Genomic DNA, 23,930 nt, shown 5'->3' with positions numbered 1-23,930 from the left:
CCTAGACATCTCAGGTGAGCCGTGACTACTGCCATGCATTTGGTGAACACACTGGGGGCTGTGGTAAGACCAAAGGGCAGAGCTCTGAATAGGTAATGACTGGCCCCTAGCCGGAAGTGCAGAAAACTCCTGGACCGTCTGTCCATTTTTATATGATAATACACATGTCTTTCACCTGAGGCCCAAAGAGAGAGGAGCCATCAAAGGGGGTATTGGTGAAGGATGCTCTGAAAGGTTCCACAAACTGACACAGCCGCAGCCAAGAATGTCTGCTAAGAACCACTCCTGTTCCTGCAGCTCTGCTCACTCCATCGGCTGTGTATGAAATAAGCCTCATGGAGGAGTTGACTACTAAATTTAGAGTCACCAGCTGGGTAGCTACCTTGGCTGAAGCTCCCTCATCTGTGGGATCTTGTAGGGTATCTCCAAGCTCTTTTAGGAGATCCCTCTGAAACCTAGAAAAATTGGAAAGATAGTTCAGGGACCTAAGGGAGAAGGTCGCTGATGAAAACATTTGCTTCCCATATCTGTCCATCGTACAAGAATGTTTATTCGGTGGATGGACAGATGAGGAGGTTTCAGCTAACTCTCTCTTTGTGGCTGCTGCTACCACCATGGCATCAACTGGGACACCTGTAGTCAGGAATTGTTTGTCTTAGGCAGCTATGATAAATTTATTGGGTCTCCTCGGTGGCAGCAGTGAGGAGCCAGCCGTCCAGATAAGGAAACACCTAGAATCCTAGACATCTCAGGTGAGCCGTGACTACTGCCATGCATTTGGTGAACACACTGGGGGCTGTGGTGAGACCAAAGGGCAGAGCTCTGAATAGGTAATGACTGGCCCCTAGCCGGAAGTGCAGAAAACTCCTGGACCGTCTGTCCATTTTTATATGATAATACACGTGTCTTTCACCTGAGGCCCAAAGAGAGAGGAGCCATCAAAGGGGGTATTGGTGAAGGATGCTCTGAAAGGTTCCACAAACTGACACAGCCGCAGCCAAGAATGTCTGCTAAGAACCACTCCTGTTCCTGCAGCTCTGCTCACTCCATCGGCTGTGTATGAAATAAGCCTCATGGAGGAGTTGACTACTAAATTTAGAGTCACCAGCTGGGTAGCTACCTTGGCTGAAGCTCCCTCATCTGTGGGATCTTGTAGGGTATCTCCAAGCTCTTTTAGGAGATCCCTCTGAAACCTAGAAAAATGGGAAAGATAGTTCAGGGACCTAAGGGAGAAGGTCGCTGATGAAAACATTTGCTTCCCATATCTGTCCATCGTACAAGAATGTTTATTCGGTGGATGGACAGATGAGGAGGTTTCAGCTAACTCTCTCTTTGTGGCTGCTGCTACCACCATGGCATCAATTGGGACACCTGTAGTCAGGAATTGTTTGTCTTAGGCAGCTATGATAAATTTATTGGGTCTCCTCGGGACAGGTTCCATGGAATCTGGTGCTGACCAAGCCTTTCGAGACACTACAGACATGAGTGGATCAAAAGGCGGAGACACCCAGGAGGTAGAAGGTTGGGAAACAAATGCGTCCAGGTATACAGACTCGTCCTTGGAGGGAGCTGGGGAAGTCCAGCTATACCTCTGCCTAAGAATCTTGAGGATGTCCGAAAAGGAAACATATTCAGAGGGGGACCGTGTGACCCCTCTGATTCATCCAGGTCTGTATCTGAGGTGACAGACTCAGGGGAATCTTGGTAATTCCTCTTGCACTTTTTCTTCCAGAAAGCCTGCTCAGAATGCTCTGGGGAGGTTTCGGAAGAAGAGGGTTCACTCAATGGGGTATCCTGGGGCATAGGTTTCCTACGCTTTGGGGCTGGAGGAGAAACAGAGGTTGTCACATGCACCGAGGGGGATGGGGCCAATGGGACCAACAGTCTGTGGGGACAGCACTCTCCGCATGACCTCAAAGGTGTCACGGTCTCGACACAAAGAGGGCTCCCGCTCCGAAGAGACAGGAATCCCACTCTGCACCGAGGGCAACAACTCCGAGGCCGATGTGGGAGCAGAGCTCAACTGATCCGATGCTCTGATAGGGAGAACAGGGTTGGACAAGGGTTCGATGCCACTTCCCCCCTCAGTGCCGATGAGACAGCTTCAGCGCCCAGATACCTTGATGGGAGGAAGAACCGAGGTAATTGGGGCCAATGTTGGAGCCGAAGAGGATGTCATCGAAGGTAAAGGAACCTCTATCGGAGTGTCCATGGACTCCGGCTCCGAACTAAGCATAGTCGGAGGAGGAATCGAAATAGAAGCGGATAGAGCCAAAGCCTGTTGAGACGGGCTCAAAAACATTTTTGCAAGGGCCTGTGACTTCAGCAACCTACTGACCATTCTCTCCACATCCTGATCTGATAACCTCGAGGATCGAGAGGAGTGGGAAGATGAGCGATGACTGGCTTTGCTTTGAAGTAAGGGTGATTGTGACACCGAGTGAATCGGCTCCAACGAAGGAGACCTAGCTTGTTTGTGGCTCTGAGATGGCTCTGAAGTAACAGTTGGAGCTGACAGAGGAGTAGCCTTGTCGGTGCTAGAGGGCACCGACACACTTGCTTTGTCAAGCTCACAGGTCGGTTCCGAACATGGAGCCGACGGCTTGACTGGTTTCAAAGATTTCACTGGCTGAGATACTTTAGCCAGAGAATTCAGTTTTAATAATCCATGGAGGATTAGCTTGTTTTTCCACTCCTGCAGGACCCTTGGACTAAAGGCATGACAAATAGAGCAAGAGTCCTGCAGGTGCAGCTCCCCCAAGCAGTAAACACAGCTAGTGTGTCCATCTGTCAGAGACATCTTCTGACAGCATGAGTCACACTTTTTAAACCCTGAGGTTTTAACTTCCTTAGACATTCTGAAGTACCACAAAAAGACACACTACAATAATAAACTAAAAATTATATTAATAAAGACCTTAAAGGAGAGCCTCTAACTTAAATGGCTGTCGTTAAAGGGGGGGGGGGGGGACTCTCTAATTTAAACAAGTTCAGGAAACAACAAAAGGCCTAGCGACTAAGGGGCGACGGCCAACACAGCACAAAAAGCACAGTAAAGGACGAGATAAGGGGTTTACAACTAAAGAAACTTACAAACTACAATAATAGAGAAAAAAAATATATCAAATTTTCAAGGAAAATATTTGACTTTAAATAGAGAAAAAAGTTATACTAAGCCTGAGCCAGTACTGACACAACCTCGCAGCTAAAGTGGCAAACAAGATCTGGGCAGCTGATGCTGGGCATTCTGGGATAAGGGGTAGTCTCGAGCCAGTAAAGAGCTCTCGAGCTATAGAAATTGGCCAAGTCAGAGCCGAGGATCTGAACTCATCCAGCAAGAACAAAGGCGAGATTGGACAACTTAACATCGATTAGTTTAATCTTCCTTTTTCCTAGCGACATCTAAGAGAAAACACAGTTCTAAAATAAACTTACATATAGAGCAAGACAGTGCTGGTGATGTTGGATGTTCTCAAGACAAATGCTCAATGCCCTCATTCTTTCTCTCCTTAAATTGATAACACAGTACCACTGATTCATTTCAGATAACATAATTTCTTTGTGGTTCCCAGGCTAACAGAACTTAGAGGTTAATACCCCTTTTGATTGCAGCTGGTCAGGAAGCCAGAGCAATAAAAGAAATTATACATGTAAATTCTAGCCATTAACTCTGAACTCAAAACAATAGGCAGGATGCCACCCTCTAGACATCTCGGCTCAGAGTTTTAGATCAAAGGATTTCACAGTGCTTGACTTATTGGCTTTGTTACAGCAGAGTGCACTGTTGTTACATTTTTTGCAGTTCCACATTTAGCAGCATTTTCTTCCATTTAAGAGAACAATCCATGTGGCTTACATTAATATTTACGAATGACAGAGTTATCTACAAAATTCTGTCTAGCTAGACTGGCAGCCTTCACCTATCTTCACACCAGGATTAGGCACTTTTTTATCCTGTGTCTTGTGCACCCAGCTCTCTTTCTTATTTTTAACCTACGTCTGTCCATAATATATGCTATACAAATACAGTCTATGCATCAGTGTCTACTTGGTGAGATTTTTGTGAAAAACAGGGTCCACCTTACGAAGGTACTCACCAAGACTTGAGGATGAATTCAGTTTCAGCAATAATATTCTCCTTTACTTGCTGGCTTATCATCTCTCCATTCAGATCCCTCTGTCTAGTTGTATAGACTGGGAGATAATCACTGAGAGAGTCACACTTTGTACCTATGGTGGAGTACTTTCTGGGGTCTGATACCAGGATCCAGTCCATCAGAGAATTTGATGTCTTGCTATAATATGTGGGGCTATTAATTAATTGTGTGAAACCATATACGTTCATGCTAGATTTAGCGGAGTTAGAGTTTATGTCCAAACAATTCACATTCACATCACCTAATAATATTATCCTTTGTGGAAATGTTATGGATATCCAATGTACGATATTTTCCAGTATAGCTGTATTGTCACTAGGAGGGATATAAAGGACAGTAACACATACCTGTTTATAACTGTTTATTTTGAGGAAAGTAATAAGCTCTGCTGAACTGAATTTTAGTGTTGATTTGCTGTAAGGGGAAATGTAGCAGATACTGGGAAATATTACAGCAATGGCACCATCTTTCCTCTTTATACAGTCATCATGGATGATATTATAGCCAGGAGGTATAACTTTGGAGTCATTTATGCTGGGTTTAAACCAAGTTTCAGTTACAGGGAGAAAAAGAGGTTAAGTACTCACCATAACATTCCATGTTTGTTGCTCATCTCGCCTTCATTCTTACTGATGGGCTTAGAGCCGATCCTCGGCTCCGACTCAGCAAAAATGCAAAAGCTCGAGGTCTTCAACCAGCTTGTGGCCTACCCCCTATCTCATGATGCACTGGTGCTTCCCTCAGATCTTGTTTGCTGACAACTAATGTTAAGTAGAAAAACATTTTTAATAGTAATATCAAGAATAAACCAGACAAAGACCAATATAGCCATGACTTCTCCAACTTCTCGGTCCCCAAGAAAAAACTGGAAGGGGGTTAGGATGGTGGGACGGAAGAATGAAGGTGAGATGAACATCTCACATGGAACATTATGGTGAGTACATAACTTCTTTATGTGAAGTTGTTCTATCTCCCCTTCATTCTTATTGATGGGTTAACGTCCCAAGCACCATCTTTCTCGGGTGGCTCACGGGAGTATATTCCTCGGGACAGTGGAACCAAAGGAGGCCCTGTTCCTGGAAGCCCTATCCACTTTGTAATGAGTGATGAAGGTATGAGGCCTAGACCACATGGCTGCTGCACAAATGGAATCTATTAGTAATTTGGCAAAAAAGGCTGAAGACATGGAGACAGCTCTAGTTGAGTGGGCCTTTACTTTTTGATGTAATGGCATATGGACAGAACTGAATGTAAAGGAGATGCAATTTGATAACCATTTTGATAAGGTGGTTTTTACCACTGGAGCACCTTTCTCTGAATCTGAAAATGAAACAAAGAGCTGCTTGGTCCTGTGTAAATAGAATCAAAGCTGCCTGTGGACATCAAGCTTGTGCAACATATGTTCTATCTTATTAGTATATTTAGGGAAAAAAACAGGTAATTCTATAGTCTGAATGAGATCTGTCTCTGAACAAACCTTAGGTAAAAATGATGCCTTTGTCCTAAGTCAAACTCTGTCATTATGAAAAATCAAACATGGGGGTTTAATGGACAAGGTCTGTAATGCTTAGCAGAAGTAATAGCTACTAGAAATATGGTTTTCTATGATAGATATTTCAGGTCACAAGATGATGCTGGTTCAAATGGGGGTAGGATGATCTGTGAAAGAACAAAATTTAGATTCCATGGTGTAGCCGGAGATTTAATGGGTGGTCTCAAATGAACAGTACCCTTGAGAAAGGCTTTAGAGAGTCTATGTGACATGATATTAGACTCCTGATCACCAAGATGAATTTAGAAATTGTTGCCAATTGAACCCTTATGGTTGCTGCAGCTGCCCCCTCATTGAAAAGTTTAGTCAAAAATTCTAAAATGGGTGAAACTGAAGCCAGATGCGGGTCAGTATTGTTTTGAAATGCCCATATCAAAAATCTTTTCCATTTACTAAGGTATAACTTCCTAGTAGATGATTTATGAGAGGATGTTAGAATATGGTGAGCTGCAGCTGAGAGATTCTGAAACCTGGCTATATTTGGAATTGGAGCAGCCAAGCTTTCAATTTGAGGGACTGAAGTGCAGGATGAAGAGCCCCTGATGAATAAGAAGATCTGGAACTGGGTCCAGGATCTAAGGTTTTTCCAACAGATGAGGCTGGAGAAAGGGGAACCAAATTTGACGAGACCAATAAGGGGCTATTAGAATGATGGTCCTTCCCAGAGTCTTGGCTTTCTGTAAAACTTTGGGTATCAGTGGAAAGGGTGAAAAGGTATAAAGGAGACCCAGGGGCCAATTGTGTACAAGCGCGTCCCTTGGGAAATCTTCTGTAGGGGGGATTAGGACAAAATACGTGCTGCATTTCATGTTTGCTGGAGTTGCAAAGAGATCACAGCAAAGCTGGTCCCATCTGCGGAATATCCTTTCCGCTACTTCTTTCTTCAGGAACCACTCGTGAGGCAATAGAATTGCTCTGCTCAGTTTGTCTGCTATCACACTGGATCTCCCTGGGATGTGCATTGCTATCAAAAAGCGCTGGGTGGAAGTTGCCCACTGCCATACTCTCAGAGCCTCTCTACATAGAGGGTAAGATCTGGTTTCTCCTTTTTATGTACCAGACCACTGACATGTTGTCTGTCTGAACTGCAACAGTCCCTAGAGGAAGAAAGTCTTGAAAGGACTGCAATGCTAGAAGTACCGCTCTCATCTCTAGGACACTGATATGCATGTGAGTCTCATGTTCCTACCATGTGCCTTGGGCTGTTCTTCCCTGATAATGCCCCCCCCCACCCTATCAGGGAGGGGTCTGTGGTCACAATGGCAATAGGAGTGAGTAGAACAAATGGGCGACCTATTGTTACTTGATGAAATGTTAGCCACCACCGAAGGTCCTTCTCGCGTGAGTTTGTTATTACAGTTTGATGTGACATTGGAAGTTCTTGAAAGGACCATTGTGTGAACAGGAGCCACTGCAGTATACAAATATGCATTCTACCTAAAGGAATCAAATGATTGCTGCCGCAATTGTCCCCAACAATTTGAGCACCATTGAAGCTAGGGATTTTCTTTTGAGAAAAGGTTCAGGACTTGTTTTTGTAGAACACAAACCCTTTCTGGTGGAAATTTTAAGGTCATGGTAATGGAATCTAGATCTGCTCCTATAAAAATGGTATGTTTCGATGGCGACAAGGCAGATTTTTCTTAATTTATGATAATTCCCAACTGACTGCAGAGGCTCGAAGTTGTGACCTTGATTGTATGAGTTGATGCCTGGTGGTGGTGGTGAGGAGCCAGTCATCTAGGTATGGAAACACCTGGAATCCTAAATGTTTCAGGTGAGCCATGACTACTGCCATGCATTTGGTGTACACTCTGGGGGCTGTAGTGAGACCAAAGGGCAGAGCACGAAACTGGTAGTGACTGGTCATTTTGATGTGGTAGCATGCATTCTGTAGATCTATCGAGCACATCCGATTATCGTTTCTTAGAAAAGGAAATATCAACTGTAGTGTGACCATTCAGAACTTTGTCTTTTTGACAGATTTGTTCAGTCTGCTGAGATCCAAAATGGGTCTCTGAATGGTCTGGCCATTTTGATGTGGTAACACACATTCTGGAGATCTATCGAACACATCCAATTGTCTTTTCCTAGAAAAGGAAGTATCAGCTGTAGCGTGACCATCTAGAACTTTGTCTTTTTGACAGATTTGTTCAGTCTGCTGAGATCCAAAATGGGTCTCCAGTCCCCTGTTTTCGTTGGACCTAAAAAGAACCTTGAGTAAGTTCTGGATCCTCTCTGGTCTGCTTGGACTGGTTGGATGACTCTTTTTTTCCAGCAACCTTTGAATCTCTATGGTTGCTTGTTCCCTGTGACTGGGTGGAACATCCGGGATTTTTCTTACAGGGGGGGGGGCAAAGGGAATAGAGTATCCTCTGGATCCGATGCTTTGTACCCAGCAGTCTTTTGTTATTTTTAGCCAGGCATCTGGCTACAAAGATAAGCATTCCCTGACTGCCTCCAGAGATGGACAGGTGGGCCTCCTTTCAGGAGAGCTGATAGGGCTTCCCAAAGAAATGATCTCTGTCGCCCTGATTCTGCAGACCTCCTCTGCTGCATAGATGGCATCTTCCATTATTACCCCCTCCTCTGCCTCTAGAGGGGGGTTCACCACGTGTGTCTTGGAAAGCTCCTTGAGTTTTACAGAATCACATCTTCCCTCCCTTTTGACGTCTGGGGTAAGGTCTGGTAGGGGAGGAAAAATGGACTCTGATAGTAGAAACTTTCCATCTTGCTCACACTTGGTAAGCGTTTCCTTCACTTTGGGTCCAAAAAGGGATGAGCCATCGAAAGGGGTGTTAACAAAGGATGACTTAAATGGTTCTGCAAAGGAACATAGGTGCATCCAGGAATGTCTCCTAAGAGCAATTCCTGTACTCACTTCCCTGCTCATTCCATCAGCTGCATATAAGACCAGACACATGGAAGAATTTACAAGGGAATTGAGGGTAGCAAACTGGGAAGTTTCTTTATCTGAAACCTCCGCAGCTACTGAACCCTGTAAAGTATCTCACAGCTCTTTTAGGAGATATCTTTTCAATCTAGTAAAATGCGTGCAATAGTTCAGTGATCGGAGGGCAAAGGTTGCTGAACTAAACATGCGCTTTCCATATCTGTCCAAGATCCTAGAATACATATCAGGAGGATGGACAAACATAGACGTTTCTGACAATTCCTTCTTGGTGGCTGCCATCACCATGGCATCAGCAAGTACTCCTTTGGTTAGAAAGGCCTTGTCCTGGGGGAAGTTTTAAATTTATTAGGCCTCTAAGAGACAGTTCTATGGTATCTGGGGACACCCACACCTTTCAAAAGACCAGTTCCATCAGCTCATCAAAAGGCGGAGACACCCAGGTGGTGGAGGGCTGAGACAAGAAAGCCTTCACGAGGACTGACTCATCATCAGTAGGGTTAATGGCCACCCCTCTGTTTAAGAATTTCCAAGATATCTGTGAAGGAGATAACCTCTGAGGGGGACCATGGGGACCCTTCTGACTCATCTAAGTCAGTGTCTGAAGTGACAGATTCCTACAGGAAATCCAGATGCTTCCTCCTGCATAACCTCTTCCTGGGAACCTCATCAGTGGAGGCTTATGGTGAGGTCTCAGAAGAGCAGGCTTCGCCCAATGGGGCATCTTGAGGCTCTGGGTCTCTACGCTTTTGTGGGATCTGTGAAACAGAGGCAGACACAGGCACTTTAGGGGAGGAGATTACTGGTCCTGATGATGTGGAGTCCCGAGGGGACAATACTTTCCTCACGGCATCGAAAGACCCAGGCTCTGATGAGAAGGAACCCTTGAATCCAAAGAGGCAGGTGACTCCCACTGCAGCAAAGTGGTGAGCTTCGTGCCTGAGGTAGGCCCTGAACTCATCCGAGCCGAAGACCTGAGAGGTAAAGTCAGAGCCAAAAAGTCAGTTCAACTATCCTCTCCAGACCCAACCAGCGAGTGTCGGCTCCTAGACTCTGCAGTCGGCACCGAGGAAGTCTGAGCTTTCGGAACTGATAGGCCTGAAACAGGTGTCGGACTAGACAGTTTCATGATCATCAGCTCCGAACACTCTGGCTCTGAAACCTCGAGTTGGGTTGGAGGAGGAATGGAAGGAAGGGTTTTGGATGGTTTCAAAATCCGAGGGTCGGCCTTGACAAATGTTTGGCCAGCGCCAGTGTCTGTAAAAGCCTCTGCACCACACGATCCACATCCATGTCCGAAAGCCTTGAGGACTGAGAAGAGGCTACAGAGGATGCCACTGATTGGAGGATAGGTGATGAGGGTAGGCTCCAATACTGGCCGGTGCTCCTACTAACAACAACTGTTGGTTCCAAAACTTTCCGAGGCAAATGGTTTATCTGTTATTTTAGAGGTCTGTGAACCTTTCTTCGGCTCCAACCTAGAAGAAGTTTTCAAAGAAGTTCTTGAAGATTTTGACATCTTGTTCTGGGTATTGTCTTTGTCCAGTGATTCTTGAAAGGAAGGTCTTACTAGACCTCCAGCAATCAACTTACTTTTCCTTTCATGAAACACTTTACTGCTAAAAGAATGGCATATGGAACAGTCCTCTTGCAGGCGAACCTCACCTAAGCAATAAAAACATCCTGAGTGTCCATCAGTTATGGACATCTTTTGTCCACACTTAGGACATTTCTTAAATCCAGATTTTGATTTCTCTTGCTGAAACATGCTACAAGGAAGAAACAATCCACACAGCAAAAAACTATATATATTTTGGTCAGAACACTACCAATATGTATGTATATATATATATATATATATATATATATATATATATATATATATATATATATATATATATATATAATCCCTGGGGTATATGACCAGAGGTGTGCTGCCTCACATGTACCGGGATTTTGAATCATATATATATGTATGTATATATATTGATGCCCTAAGAAAATACAGGCTTTAACAGTAACCTATAACTAAAACACACGCACACACACACATATACACATACACACACACAGGGAAAGTTATAAATCCTTCTAATCTAAACAGGCAATATGAACCCTTTTAAAAGCACAACTCAGCCCTAAGAATAAAACAGGCTCAAAGGAAAGACATTAGCCTCTAGGTTTAGGCTATCAAGAAAACACAGCAAATAACCATGAACTATATATACATATTTTAAAGCACACTAAATAGGGAAGGGAGTTTTTAACTAGGCCTAATAAAACGGCCACACAACGAAGAAAAGTTTCTATAAACTGAGGAGTGCACAAGCACTATGGCTAATTCTCCTGTATCAAACTAACTAATCTAAAGTACTGCTAGCTAAATTTGAAAGAAAAAAAGAAAATTAACAATAAGTATAATAACAAGAAATATACATAAATTTCACTGGCCAGAGGTGGTGAAACACACGATCTGTTGCAACAGCAAACGAGATCTGAAGGAAGCACCAGTGCATCATGGGATAGGAGGCAGGCCATGAGCTGGTTGAAGATCTCGAGCTTTTGCATTCTGGCCGAGTCGGAGCCAAGGATCAGCTCCGAACCCATCAGTAAGAATGAAGGCAAGCTAGAACAACTTCACATCAACAGGTTTATGCTGGGAAAACCATGCATCAAGTTCAGCAGTTTTATTTCTTGTACTTCTAGCATTTACTGCAGCAAAAATTAAATCACCAGAGTTGGGTATTTGCTGTTGTTTGGTTACAAAAGTGAGTGGGAGATAATTATCATTGTGTTCATTTTGGTAGGTGAGGCCAGGATTAGAGTGCATATCTCCTCCTAGAAGGATTTTAGTATATTGGAGAATTAAATATATTTGTTTTTAGACAGGATTCTTACACTTAATTTTGTTTTGGTTTGAACTGAATAAAGGTGAGGGGCAATATTTAATAGGTTTGACGCAATGTGTGTAGAGTGTAAAGAGGAAGTATTGATAGGTAGTTGGGACAGAGTTGGAGAGATGTTGTGACATATTATTGATTCATGGTAGGATGAAAAATGGCACAGTCGGAGGAGAATATTAGAGGATAAGCTGAAGAGTAGCATAATTAAGTACATGTATCTATATTTTACAAATGTCAGGTAGAGGGGAAGAAGCAATGAACAAGGAAACAAGAAGTTGCAGGACAGTAGGAAATTATGTGATTGTGGATTCTGAGAGCTGAAAAGGATAGGTAAGAAGAGAAGTATTTTCTATAAAAGAAGACAGGTAGATTGTCCATGAATCTTCTCTGGAATGCAAGGAATAGAGGTGCACTAAAAGCTAGAGTATAAAGATGTAGTGAAAATAAGAAATGAGGGCTTATTTGGGAAAAGTTAAATATACAATGTGGAATAGATAGGCAGTATTAGGTAGGTTAGTGATTATAAATGGATATAGCACAAAGCAGTATGGGAGGGAGAAAGCCAGTTGAGAATGGGGTTAAAAATTTAATAGAGATAGGGAAGTAGGAAACAAGAAACAGAAGTGTATGTAGTACAGTCAGTTGGAGAGGGTTTTGGAGTAAGTGTTACAGGTGAAATAGGTATGTAGGAAGTATAATATTAGAGTAAGAAGGGGTGGGTGGCAATTGGAGGTATGGTAGGGGAGTGAAGTGAGGCTGAGTGTAGTGGGCTGCCCACCCTCGGGTAATTTTTTTTATGTGAGAGCAATCATTTTTATAACCAGAACAAAACAATTAACAAAAAGATACAAGTAAAACAAGTTGTCTGTCATTTCCTGAGACTATATAACTGGCATATGAAGTACAGTTTACTCGTCAAGCCGAACGGGACAGTGGTCAACTTAGTAAGAGGTCCTTAGACTGCATGGACTATTACACAGGGGCGTTCAATTGCAGAGCAATCAATGTACTTAATTAAAATTAATACGCAGCAAGGGTCTTCCTTATAAATATGCTTACATTAAACAATGACAAAATTCTCAACAAGCTTGAAGGTATAGGGCCTTGTGGCAGAGGTCCTGCAATATCGAGGTCAGATGTAGTGACCACAGGTTCTGAAATGAAAGAAAGAAAAAAACAACTCTACTAAGCCGTTACATTATACCGAGGCAATAAAGATAGTACTTATTATACAAAAAAAAAAAAAAAAGGTGGAGGAAGGACCACAGTAAGTCAGAGTAAGAGAATACAGGGGAAATAAAAGGGTAATGTGATGGTAAGACAGTGTATGAATGTAAGCTCAGAACAGTTTTAGCAGGAAGTATGCTGATAGACAGCCACAGTAATGCAGCGTAAATATACAGCTGTATCGAGCAAAGTATCAGACCATGGCACTACTTTGATAAGCATAACATAACCCCATCACTTACAAAATATTCACTATCCACCAGTACATCAAAACAGTGTAATATCTATATTTATATTTAGAGCTATACATATATGTATTTATACCAGAACGCCAGCAACTCACATTACATACAAATGTGTTAAAGGGGAACATGCTTAGCATACAAACAGCTTATCCGATCTGAATGAAAGTGTTACAAATATAACATACTACCAAAGTCTTTTCATTGTTTTACGTAGTCTTAGAACAAATAGAAATGTAATAACTATGAAGGAAGATCGTAACTGAGTGTAAGAGAAGACAACACTGAGGGGATATTTAGCAATACATTCTACTACACAGACACACCTACACTCAGGTCAATTTATAAGTGACAGCAATCAGTTTATAACCAAAACAAAACAATACATGTAATTCATGTAAGGCTTGAAAACTGTAAAAATTGCATATCATTTAGTGTTTTTCTGTACTTGCTAGCTTGGTCCAAGTACTTACTAAAGTAGTTCCATCAACAGCTGTCTGCTTGCCACCTCCTGTTTTTCCACTCTGCAATCTCTCTGCATATGCTGATATATCCCATAGTACAACCTGACAGAAAAAAAAAAAAAGATTTAAGTATTGGTTTATACTCAAAGCATTTTAATGCAGGTTTTTTTTATGACAGGAAACAGTGGAAGACAACGGAAAGTTAAGATTTCTTTTCTATTTAAGAATGAAGTGGTTAGTCCTGCAGAAATAGTATCTTGCATCTTCAACATAGTCACACATATAAACTTAAAATATGTCCAATTATCACATTCCAGATCATCCGGAAAAGTGTGCCCTATAATTCATGGCACTGTTCCTTCCAGCAGAAAACATTGTTAAAATACCAACATCACAATTAAGGCTGTAATAATTTCAAACTGGCAGTCATTTATAGAAAACATACACACACATTATAATACCTTCTGTTTTGTTAAGACTGCAAAACAACTGATGATATTTATTTATTTATTTATTCAACATTTGTTTAATGGGAAAGTCCGACTGAAACAGAGCCCATTTTCAGAGGAGGCTTGAGGAGAAATGCTCCAGATGCATGTCTTTGGAATGTGAAGCACCCAGAGGAAACCCATGCAAACACAGGGAGGATGTGTAGACTCAGCACAGAAGGCACTCAAGTCGAGAATCAAACTGGAGAACCTCTTGCTATGAGGCGACAAAGCTAACAGCTGCACCACGGAATGCAAGTTTTCAGAATTTTCCGTAGTGCAGCCAAACATGTAACACAATAATACCCTTAAAGTATCTGAATCTAATTATGGTACTATATAGTATGGTTGCACTATTACTGCTGCATCAGTTTACTGCATTTTACAATTCTGTCAGCTGTTATTTTTCAAATTATGTACATCTCAAAAAGACTTTTAACTTGGGAGGTCATGCACTTATTTTAATTAAACATCCCAAAGCTAAATTTGGCAAAGGTCTCCTAAAATGGTCTCTTAACCCCCTACACAACTTCAAAAGTCAGCCGAGTCCATTCATTCTAGCACACCCTTTTTGACCTCAGTAATCCCTCAGAACTTGGTTCTTGGCCCTAATTTACCTGCTGTTATTTATACAGATTACATAATACTCATGAGATGTGGCAAAATTGTTGTCCAGAAGGCAATATAATTAGAATGTTGTAATGCTGGGCATTGGTTTGATTCTTACTGATGTGTAGTTCATATAAACAAAATGCATTCCATACTTTCCAGGTCTCAACAAAGGCTTCAGGTTCCTCTCCTTTAAACATGCGTGACTCTGTTGATACAACATAAGCAAGGTATCATTACACAAGTATCCAAGTATTTGGTTTTGCCCACATCCTTTTGAAAGTTTACACAGAAACTGTTACAACTAAAGTGTTTGTCCAGTTGAAAGTTTTCTATGAGGTCAAGAATCCTGTTTGAAGAGGTTAGAAGCAGTACAAGCAAGAATAAACATAGTTTAAACTTGAGTGTTCTCTGCCATCAATCACTCTGGACTCCTACCACAATACAATGCAATTTTCAATTACCTTCAATTAAGTTTATATGACTTTTAGAATAAAAGGAATACTACTGTAGCAATCAAGTTTATATCACTTTCAGAGTAAAAGGAATACTACTGTATCATTCTTCATAAAGTCTCCAACTTCAGATTTAATCCATCTTCTAAGTAAGAAACAATACAAGCTACTCTTCTGCAACTAATGCTTCCCACTAGCTCACAATCTTAAAATTAAATTCTTAACTTCTTTGCGAGTTACATTGCAAAAAAATCACAGTGCTTCCATCCTCATATATTCTCCTGTAGCTGTCACTAACAAACACAGGAAAGGAGCCCTGACTACTACCCAGGATACATGGGTTCTAAAAGCAGACTTATTCCCTAAGGATTTGCTAGGAATGATGAGAAGCAGCAGCAGTTTTGCCAGCTCAACTATTCTAGATGGAAAGAAAGGATTCCTGGCAAGGAATAAAGGCAAATGACTGGGGCATATGCTGGCAAATCATCCAACTCTTACCCACACTAGGCATAGGGATGGGAATGAGGCTAGAGAAAAATAAAAATAAAATAAGAGTCTTACTCCAGCTAGCAATGTGGCCATAGCCAGAAACTGAGCAGATGGATGGGTCAGAAGGGCAAGAAGAACTTTATAGTTTAGGTGGGGAAACTAAGAAATTAGATTAAACGTGTGTGTGTGTGTGTGTGTGTGTGTGTGTGTGTGTGTGTGTGTGTGTGTGTGTGTGTATATATATATAATATATATATATATATATAGATACATATATATATATATATATATATATATATATATATATATATTACAGTTTATACAGTTTCTGTGCGCGCGCACACACACACTAAACAAAAAAGTAACAGTCCATTGCCTTACCATAGCAAAAGTGAACGGGCTTTTCCTAAAACAACACTGCCTGCTTGGAATTAATTTCCATGGGAAACAGAGGCACTCATGTGTCTTTATTTAAGACTTAACTTTTTATGCACATCTTAAATGTGAGGCATAGTAGAATGTGCACAAAGACATCGGTTTTGACTTTTCTTCTTTCTTTTGCTTAAAATTACTTGAATCTCCAATTTCTTACAGTACTAGTCTTTTCTGGTTTACTGACACTATGCATAATGCTTATTCAGCAATGTACGCTCTCTTTTCAAAATAGTTTGTTTTTCTTTTCACCGATGAAGCTTAATATTTTATTGCATTATGTTTTTTGTGGTGGTATAATGAATATGATCACAGAATTAAGAATGTGCATGAAAAATATTCTGTACTGACTTAAGGTACTGTTAAGTTGTCCTTTATGTGTACTTTATCATTTAGCAGACAATGACTCAAAAGGGATGGCATGCCAGTTCATGTACTGAGTTATTAAAAAAATCAATCAAATTCAACAAATATGAGTTGTTGAGGTACAAGATGGTAAGAAAGCATAGCAGACCCCTCAGAACCTTTTGCTTCTCTCTAAAAAGAAAAGTCTCTAAAGACACTTTAAGGTAGAATCTGGGCCTGTTCTAAGAGCTCTGCAGAGATTACATGGACTCTAAGAACAGCTCTTTGATGAGGAAAACCTAATAGTTATAAGATATGGCCATTCATGACCATGTCATATACGCACAGGTACTCTGGTGATGGCTTTCTAAGAAGAAGAAAACTCTGAGAGATGAATGGGCAATACAGACAGTAGTCAAGGTTGCAACTTAGGGACTGGCAGGGCTACTTTCCTCAAGAACCCTGCTGATGCAGCCTAAGGAGGTAATACTGTCAAGTTTCTGAATCACTGGGTGGGGGGAGCACTGAGCTCATCGACCACTAACCATAGTGGAAGCAATGGCTAGTGGATTAAACTGCCAGGGTCAGTCTTTGTCAGAGCCTTAGGTGCCCATAGGACCCAGTTCCACTGGAGGAGCAGGTCAGCAAGCTTCAATGGGAGTGGGGGGTGGACTGGGTAAAAAAAGGGAAAATGTCGATAGCAGCATAAAGAGGGAGAGAGAATGAATATGAAGCGGGAGGAGTTAGATTTAATCTTTTTACTTACAAAAGTAAAAAAAAAATGGCTAAAAGTGGTTAGCTTCAAACTGGGCAAAAAAAAATATTAGAAGGGGACTGGCTGTTTTAAGCAGTTCCACTGACCAATGGAAGTACATGGAGGTAGTCAAAGATGAGGAAGGCAGATGGGTGGCAGGCAGATGGCTGAAGGGGGCATAGGACTGGTTGTGAGTTCCTTTTATGAACCAACTGTAGGGAGATCCAAAATTTTCTATGCCTGACTTAATTTGCAGGTACTAAAGAAAAAGGGTGCCAAGAGTAATCATAGGAGTGACTCAATGTGGTGTCAGTCCCCAAAAAGGATAGGAAATTTGAAGCAGGTGAATTTCACAGATATAATTCAAACATCCTAGCTGAGTGGATGAGACAGGAGACTGTTACACATGTAGCAAGAATTAACCCCAGGAATAGCAAAGTTTATATTTTCAAGGTGTGAAATGACACTAGCTGGGAGGATGGACAGATTATTGGTGGATTGGAAAATATTTGAGGAAACCACAGCTGAATACTGCAAAGAAAAAAACTTATCAGATCATGCCACTGTTAATATGAGTTGGGAACCAGAAAATCAGATGGTAGGTGGATGGAAACTTAGACACAGGATAAGGAGAGATATTAAACAGAGTCAGGATATGGTTAGGGAGACGGTACCCCTCAATAAAAATTCCAGGGGCACACTAGGAATCTGTGAATAAGATGGGGGGTAAAAGCAGCCTGGAGGGGTAACATTATAGCTAGAAAAGAGAGAATAAGAAAAGAAAGGGTACATTAAGTAATAGCTCCAGACAGCAGATGTAGGAAGTTGCAATATGGAGAATAAGGAAAGGTAGAAACTCAGGCTATGAATAGGGCAGAGCAAGCAGCCATAAGAGACAAGTTGAAAGAATATGAGGGTCAGGATGGTGGGTGAGGGGAGAGAGTGACATCAATATGCTAATCTGGAGGACCAGGGATTTGAGAAGGAAAACCTGGATTAGTTCAGTGGAAGTTAAAAGGGGGGAAACTTGGATTAGTTAAATGGAAGTTAAAAGGGGAGACAAAAGTTGTACGAGTGAGCAAATAAGAGCACAGTTTTGATGTTATTATATAATGGAGAGATTCCCCCTCCAGTAGAACTGATTTAGAAATGGAAAGGCAATATGTTGTGTGAGAAGGAGCAACAGAGAAGAGATTTGCCGATAAAAAAGGGGGGTGATGACTGAGGCCATTATGCATATGAATGGGTAAGCAAGCAGTAAGGATGGGTATCCCATTGACTCCTATAAAAGACTGGGCTTTCAAACGAGCAACACAATTAGACCTGCTCAGTGACATTATAGAGAAAGCGAGATTAACAAAATCTATGGAAAAAGTCTACAGCAATAGTATTACATAAATAAAAAGGGAACTAGATGGGTATCAAAAAGTATTTGCCTATATATATATACATATATATATATATATATATATATATATATATATATATATATATATGCAATGTAGATACCAAAGATTTTGTTCATATTTTGATGGCAAAATTGGAGAGAGTCCTGAGACTAACAGGGGAAGAGTAAGTGGATTTTATTAAAAGTAGACCATTCATGGACAACTGGTGTACTCTTATAGATTTTGTAGAATGGGCTGAGAAAAAGGGTCAGGGAAAAGCAGGAAGTGTGTTAACGGACATTCAGAAGGCATTTGACTGTGTCTCTTGGGACTTTATGGCTGATACCTCTCCAGAGGCTACTGGAGATGGTAGGTGGATGAAGGGAGTGAAAGCCCACTGTAGGTCCCCAAAGTTGAAACTATAAATAAATGGTGGATTTATAGAAGGAATAGTATTAGAAATAGGAACCCATCTGGGCTGCCCTTTATCACCTGGATTATTTTTTAATGCTCAATGAATGTCTGGTGCAGAGAGTACAGAAAAGCTGGATGATCAGAACAGATGCAGGAAAAGGAGTGCACAGACAAATGGGTTATTGAAGGAAATGGAGTGCTACTTATCTAGCTGTAGATGACTTCAGTGTGCTGCTTGAATATGATACTGTGCAACTTGTGAGGATATTGAAGATGTTTGGAAGTTTTAGTAGTGCAGCAGGGCTTCATTATCACTCTAATAAGTCTGTGGTGATTAGAATCAAAACTAAACAGATGGAGATATGTACTGCACTCCCTGCAAAGATGAGGGAGAAGTACCAGAGACTTGCAGTTTATAAAATAGTAGCAGACATAATAGACCAGAACTAGATGGATCTAAAGGCAAGGATAGGGAAAATGCTAGACACATAGATAGGTAACTTTATCTTACTTAGGGGTAGAACAGAAACAGTTCACACAATATTTCTTCTGACTTTATTTTGGGTGTCATGTACAAATCAGCCCTCTTAAATAAGATTATGCAGATATCTAACTGGTTTGTGACAAGTTTGTGTAGAAAAGTAAAAGAAGAAGAATCATGAAAGGTAGATATAGGGTTACGGGAAAGCTAATGGATGGGCTATGTCGATCTCAGTTGATATGTAACCACTATCAATGTTGTGCAAAGACTGACAGGCATACAAAATGAAAATTTGACATGGGTTGTCTGGCAAAAGGTCTGGAAGGATGGAAGTCGAAAGACAAGGAGAAAAATATAGGATGGCCCAGATAAGATGATTCATGAATTGCTAGGATGTCAAATGTTGCACAGAGACAAATGGGACATAAGTATTGGGGATCTGTGATGGAGCTGCTCTGAGGAGTTGGAGGGAACACTGGTAATCTGGGAAGAAAAGGGCATTAGCAAGGTGAGAGACCTAAGGGATAAACAGTTAAAGCTATCTTTCCCAGTTCTCAAAGAGAAATATCATTTACAGAAAGGAGAGTGGCAAATTTACTGGGGGATTCTTAGCACTAGTAACCTGAGTACTCAAAAGCCAGCATAATAGCAAGGATAAGCACAAAGATATAGGAAGAAAAAAAGTATATTATGAGGTAGGCTTTAGGAGAAACATTGGAGCCAAGCAAGAACTTAGCAAAGATGAAAATGTTATAAGAAGCTGACCCTGTTAGAGATTAGTATACAAGGACAGTGCACATGTGGTACAGAACCCCTGTAAGGATACACCGAGAAGGACGATATTCATCCAGAGTGTGCTAAAGATATACGGATGAAAAAGCCAATCATGTGCACATGTGGAGGACATGTAGGGAGACTGTGCCACTGTGGTGGGGAGCAACACATGTCTACAGTAAATTCCTGGGGAAGAATATACCAAACTAGTGTGACTTATGCCTTTTTGGGGTGTACAAGGGAGAAGGAATGGGCTAGAGAATAAAGACTAAAACTTCAGCTGCTCTCTGCAGAAGTGAAACGGATAAGAGCTAAGGCTTACAAAAGGAGAAAGTCTGGAAGTTTATAGTAAAGAGAAGAGAGGACCTAGATGGGCAAATTGATCAAACAAAAAGGCAAGAATTAGAGATGGAATGGGTGAAATTGTAGGTTCTAGTGACAAAGGAATGATATTACTAAGTATAGGCAGAGGAATTGCCATAGATAAGATACACAGTGTACATATGGGGATATCCTTCCGTAGCACGAGAAGTGAGGAATTACTGTAAATTGTGCATATGGTGCCTAATAGAGTACAAAATGTATACAGAGAGAAATCTGGAGAAGGAATGGTACAGCACAAATTCTGGGGGGCGTGTGCTGTGGTTACTCATTAGCTGATAATAAGTAATAATGAAAAGAAATTCTTTTTGATTAAAACAAGATGACAATGTCAGATATTTGTGCTTCATGTCCGATGGCAAATATGCTGCATAATATGACAGGCAAATGAGGAATAAACATTGTGTTTGATTCAGAAAACTTGTTAAGCATATTTGCTTAGCATGATGTGGCAAAGTGGCAAAACACTGGGTGCTAATCAGAAAACCCAGCTACACGATGTGAGTAGAACAAATTATGTGGTCAGTTGTGTTATATGCTAATGACCATGTAATGATGTACTGCAAATGAAAATGAGGCAAAACAAGACAGAGGACAGATGAGAAACATTAAATGCTGCACAGTCATGCAGCACTCAATTTACATTTGAACGTAGCCATATGCCCATATTCAGACAGAATAAATCATGCAAATATGCTTGGGGGGATGCCACAGCCATTGTAGAGGTGATCAGCAGGAAGATCTCATTGCAGCTGCATTTCCTGATAGGAGGCATGTTGCCACAAATGTGCAGGGTTATTCAACCATGCATAACCTTTCATGCTGTCCATGAAACTGACATAATGGACTGCTACCATGTGGACAGAGACACCAAGTAAGAAAAATGTGTCAGCCTTATTCACCTAGTCCTGTGGGAGTTGAGGAGTACCTACCCAGAGGATACCAACTTAAGTGTAGATTTAAGTATACTAGCCATATGAACCTTTCAGTAACTTACTGAGGACACTGTAGGGATATCTCAGGCATTCACCTTGAAAATATTCCATCAGTTCATCAAAGCCATGCTTTAGCATGTGGAGGAGTATATGTGGTTCCTACATATCCCTGGGGATACAGCCAGCACCATATCAGAGTTCTACAACATAGCCCATTTCCCTGAGGTAATGGGGTGGTCACATACTTTACCCACATTGAAATAAAGGCCCCATCTGTTGAACTGAGAAGAAGGTACATGAAACACAAAGCGTATCACACCACCAACTGCCAGGTAGTCTGTAAAGCATATGTGTGTATGCCACCCAAGCAATTTTCACATCATTGGTTTGCAAGGAGTTACTTCCCACGGAGGCATCTTGTTGGTCATGTCCTAGAACCCCAGCTTGAAATCATCAGAAATCCACACAATCAAACTGACCAGGGTACAATCATGCACTATCACAAACCAGAAAAATTACAAAGCATGTGTTTTGGGTGCTAAATGCATAGTTTCACTGTCTGAATACCTCCAATGGAGTTCTGCAGTAAGACCCAGCCATGTGTGTCAAAACACTGACCGTGTGTACTGTGTTACACAGTATTATAGTTAGGTGCAATTACAGCAGGGTGGCTACTTGCATGGTTAGCAGTTCATAGCACCTGAGGCAGAGGAAGCTGAGACAGAGGAGCAGCCAGCAGCAGGGGATGACAATGCCACATGGTGGCCAGTACAGTGTCCAGTGGCACAAGCAAAAAGGCAGTGGATTGCACACCTCTGTACAATATAACTATACAAGAGTTGGCCAAGATGGTGAGCAGTTAACAGCACTGTTTCTTAGCTCTGCTTCATTTTAACATGTCTGATAGGATTTTTACTAAAACCTCAAATAGAATGTTTCAAAACTTGATGGATTTACAATTGAAAATCTGAAAGATTTACTACAAAAAAAAACTTTAACAATAACATCACAAACTACCAATGAAAAAACAGCAACTAAAATGACAGCAAATACACTAATGAAACAAAAAATTAGAGAACTTTAACTTCACAAAGATTAAGCGCTTTCATCAGTATATATCATAGACTTCATCAGAATCAATGAAATCTCATTGATACCATTTTAAATACCCCTCCATAAAAATCATGACAGCAAATGACAAAAAAGATGTAGAAAAATGCATATTAAACAGTAAAAATATCACTCCCAGTGAATAAATGTCAATACACTTAGCATTATTAAAACCAATGACACCTAAAAACATTAATATATATATATTTGTCATATGTGAAACATACAAATACATTAAAACAATCACAAATCAAGTTAATCTATTAAATGTCACAAGAAAGAAGCCTCAAGACACTCGCAATAGAGATATTTTGGTTCTGATTTTACAAAAAAAAAACTTTTAACTGCTTTTTCCTGTCAAGAAAAATAGAAAGAACTAATTGTCTCAGAATGAGACACTCTAAGCACAGTGCACAGGACAGTACTATGAAAAAAAACATACATGCTATACTAAATAACATCAGTGAGTTATCTGTACAGACAGATAAATTAGAAAGCAAAATGGTCAATTTTAAAAAGGAAAGTAAAATACAAGTTGAAGTGCTGAGTGAATCTCTTAAACAACAATCATTACAAATCTCGAGTATAGAAGTCAATGTTTGATTTTGATGGAAAACTACTTGAAAATGAGAAAAATGATGCATGTAAAAATACCAGACTATGCTTACCTATACACATAGGCTAGCCATGCTGTGCATCAGACATACGCAACTCAAGTAACAATGTACAAAGGACAGAGCATATTTATTATCATTTGAAAAGATGGACAAGGAAATACAGCGGTGCATATCTTTCACAATGAAGTGTGTGAGTGTCATTCCTTAGGTGTAGCAAAAGAAAAAAAGTGTTTTCATGGGAAGTGTGAGAACTGGATTGGGAAATGTTAAGGCCGAGAAGGGCCAAGACCAGGGAAGTGTTGGATGTGCTGGGAGCTGTGGTGGTGTGTGTGTATGTGTGTGTGTGTGTGTGTGTGTGTATACATGTGTGTGTCTGCAGAGACACAGCTTCATGACGGTGCAACACAGCAGTTCCTTCTACCAGACAAGTCCAGGCTATGCATGACAGATGGTTCGGCTTCCTGTGCATGCCCCTGCCCACAAGACCTAGCCCTGCAGGAGCTGGACTAGTTGTACCATGGCCTTGCCTAGATGCTGGTGTGCTATGTGATCTTGACCAATGTCTGCTGAAGAATGTGCCAGTATGACAATGGCCACACCCATGGGGATACCCTCTGCTCGGTGATGACACTTCCACAATCAGCGTTGCTGTGCAAGTGCTGTGTGGGAAAGGATTTCATTCATCTGCATGCATGTTGGCTAACATCTGTGGATGCAGCAGATGACTAGCTGTGAGGATGGCCTCTTGCCCTGCCAGATGACCCAGTGAAGTCACTGCGAGATCCAGTGTGTGATTCAGTCT

General features: G+C 41.1%; 1 protein-coding gene across 1 annotated transcript in view; it reads right to left on the bottom strand.

The window, feature by feature from the left end:
- Positions 1-13,423: 13,423 nt before the first annotated feature.
- The window catches only part of DNAI3 (dynein axonemal intermediate chain 3), a 1,549,065-nt gene continuing 1,538,558 nt past the window's right edge, over positions 13,424-23,930 (bottom strand). The window contains exon 12 of the mRNA XM_044086876.1: positions 13,424-13,558. Within this exon, the coding sequence (XP_043942811.1) occupies positions 13,424-13,558 (135 nt within the window). The remainder of the gene's footprint in view (positions 13,559-23,930) is intronic.

This window comes from Protopterus annectens, chromosome 10.part0 (assembly GCF_019279795.1).
Source record: "Protopterus annectens isolate FY-2018-M chromosome 10.part0, PAN1.0, whole genome shotgun sequence".
In the NCBI taxonomy this organism is placed as follows: Eukaryota; Metazoa; Chordata; order Ceratodontiformes; family Protopteridae; genus Protopterus; species Protopterus annectens.
The sequence above is the reverse complement of the archived record's forward strand: the minus strand, read 5'-3'. Positions and strand labels throughout refer to the sequence as shown.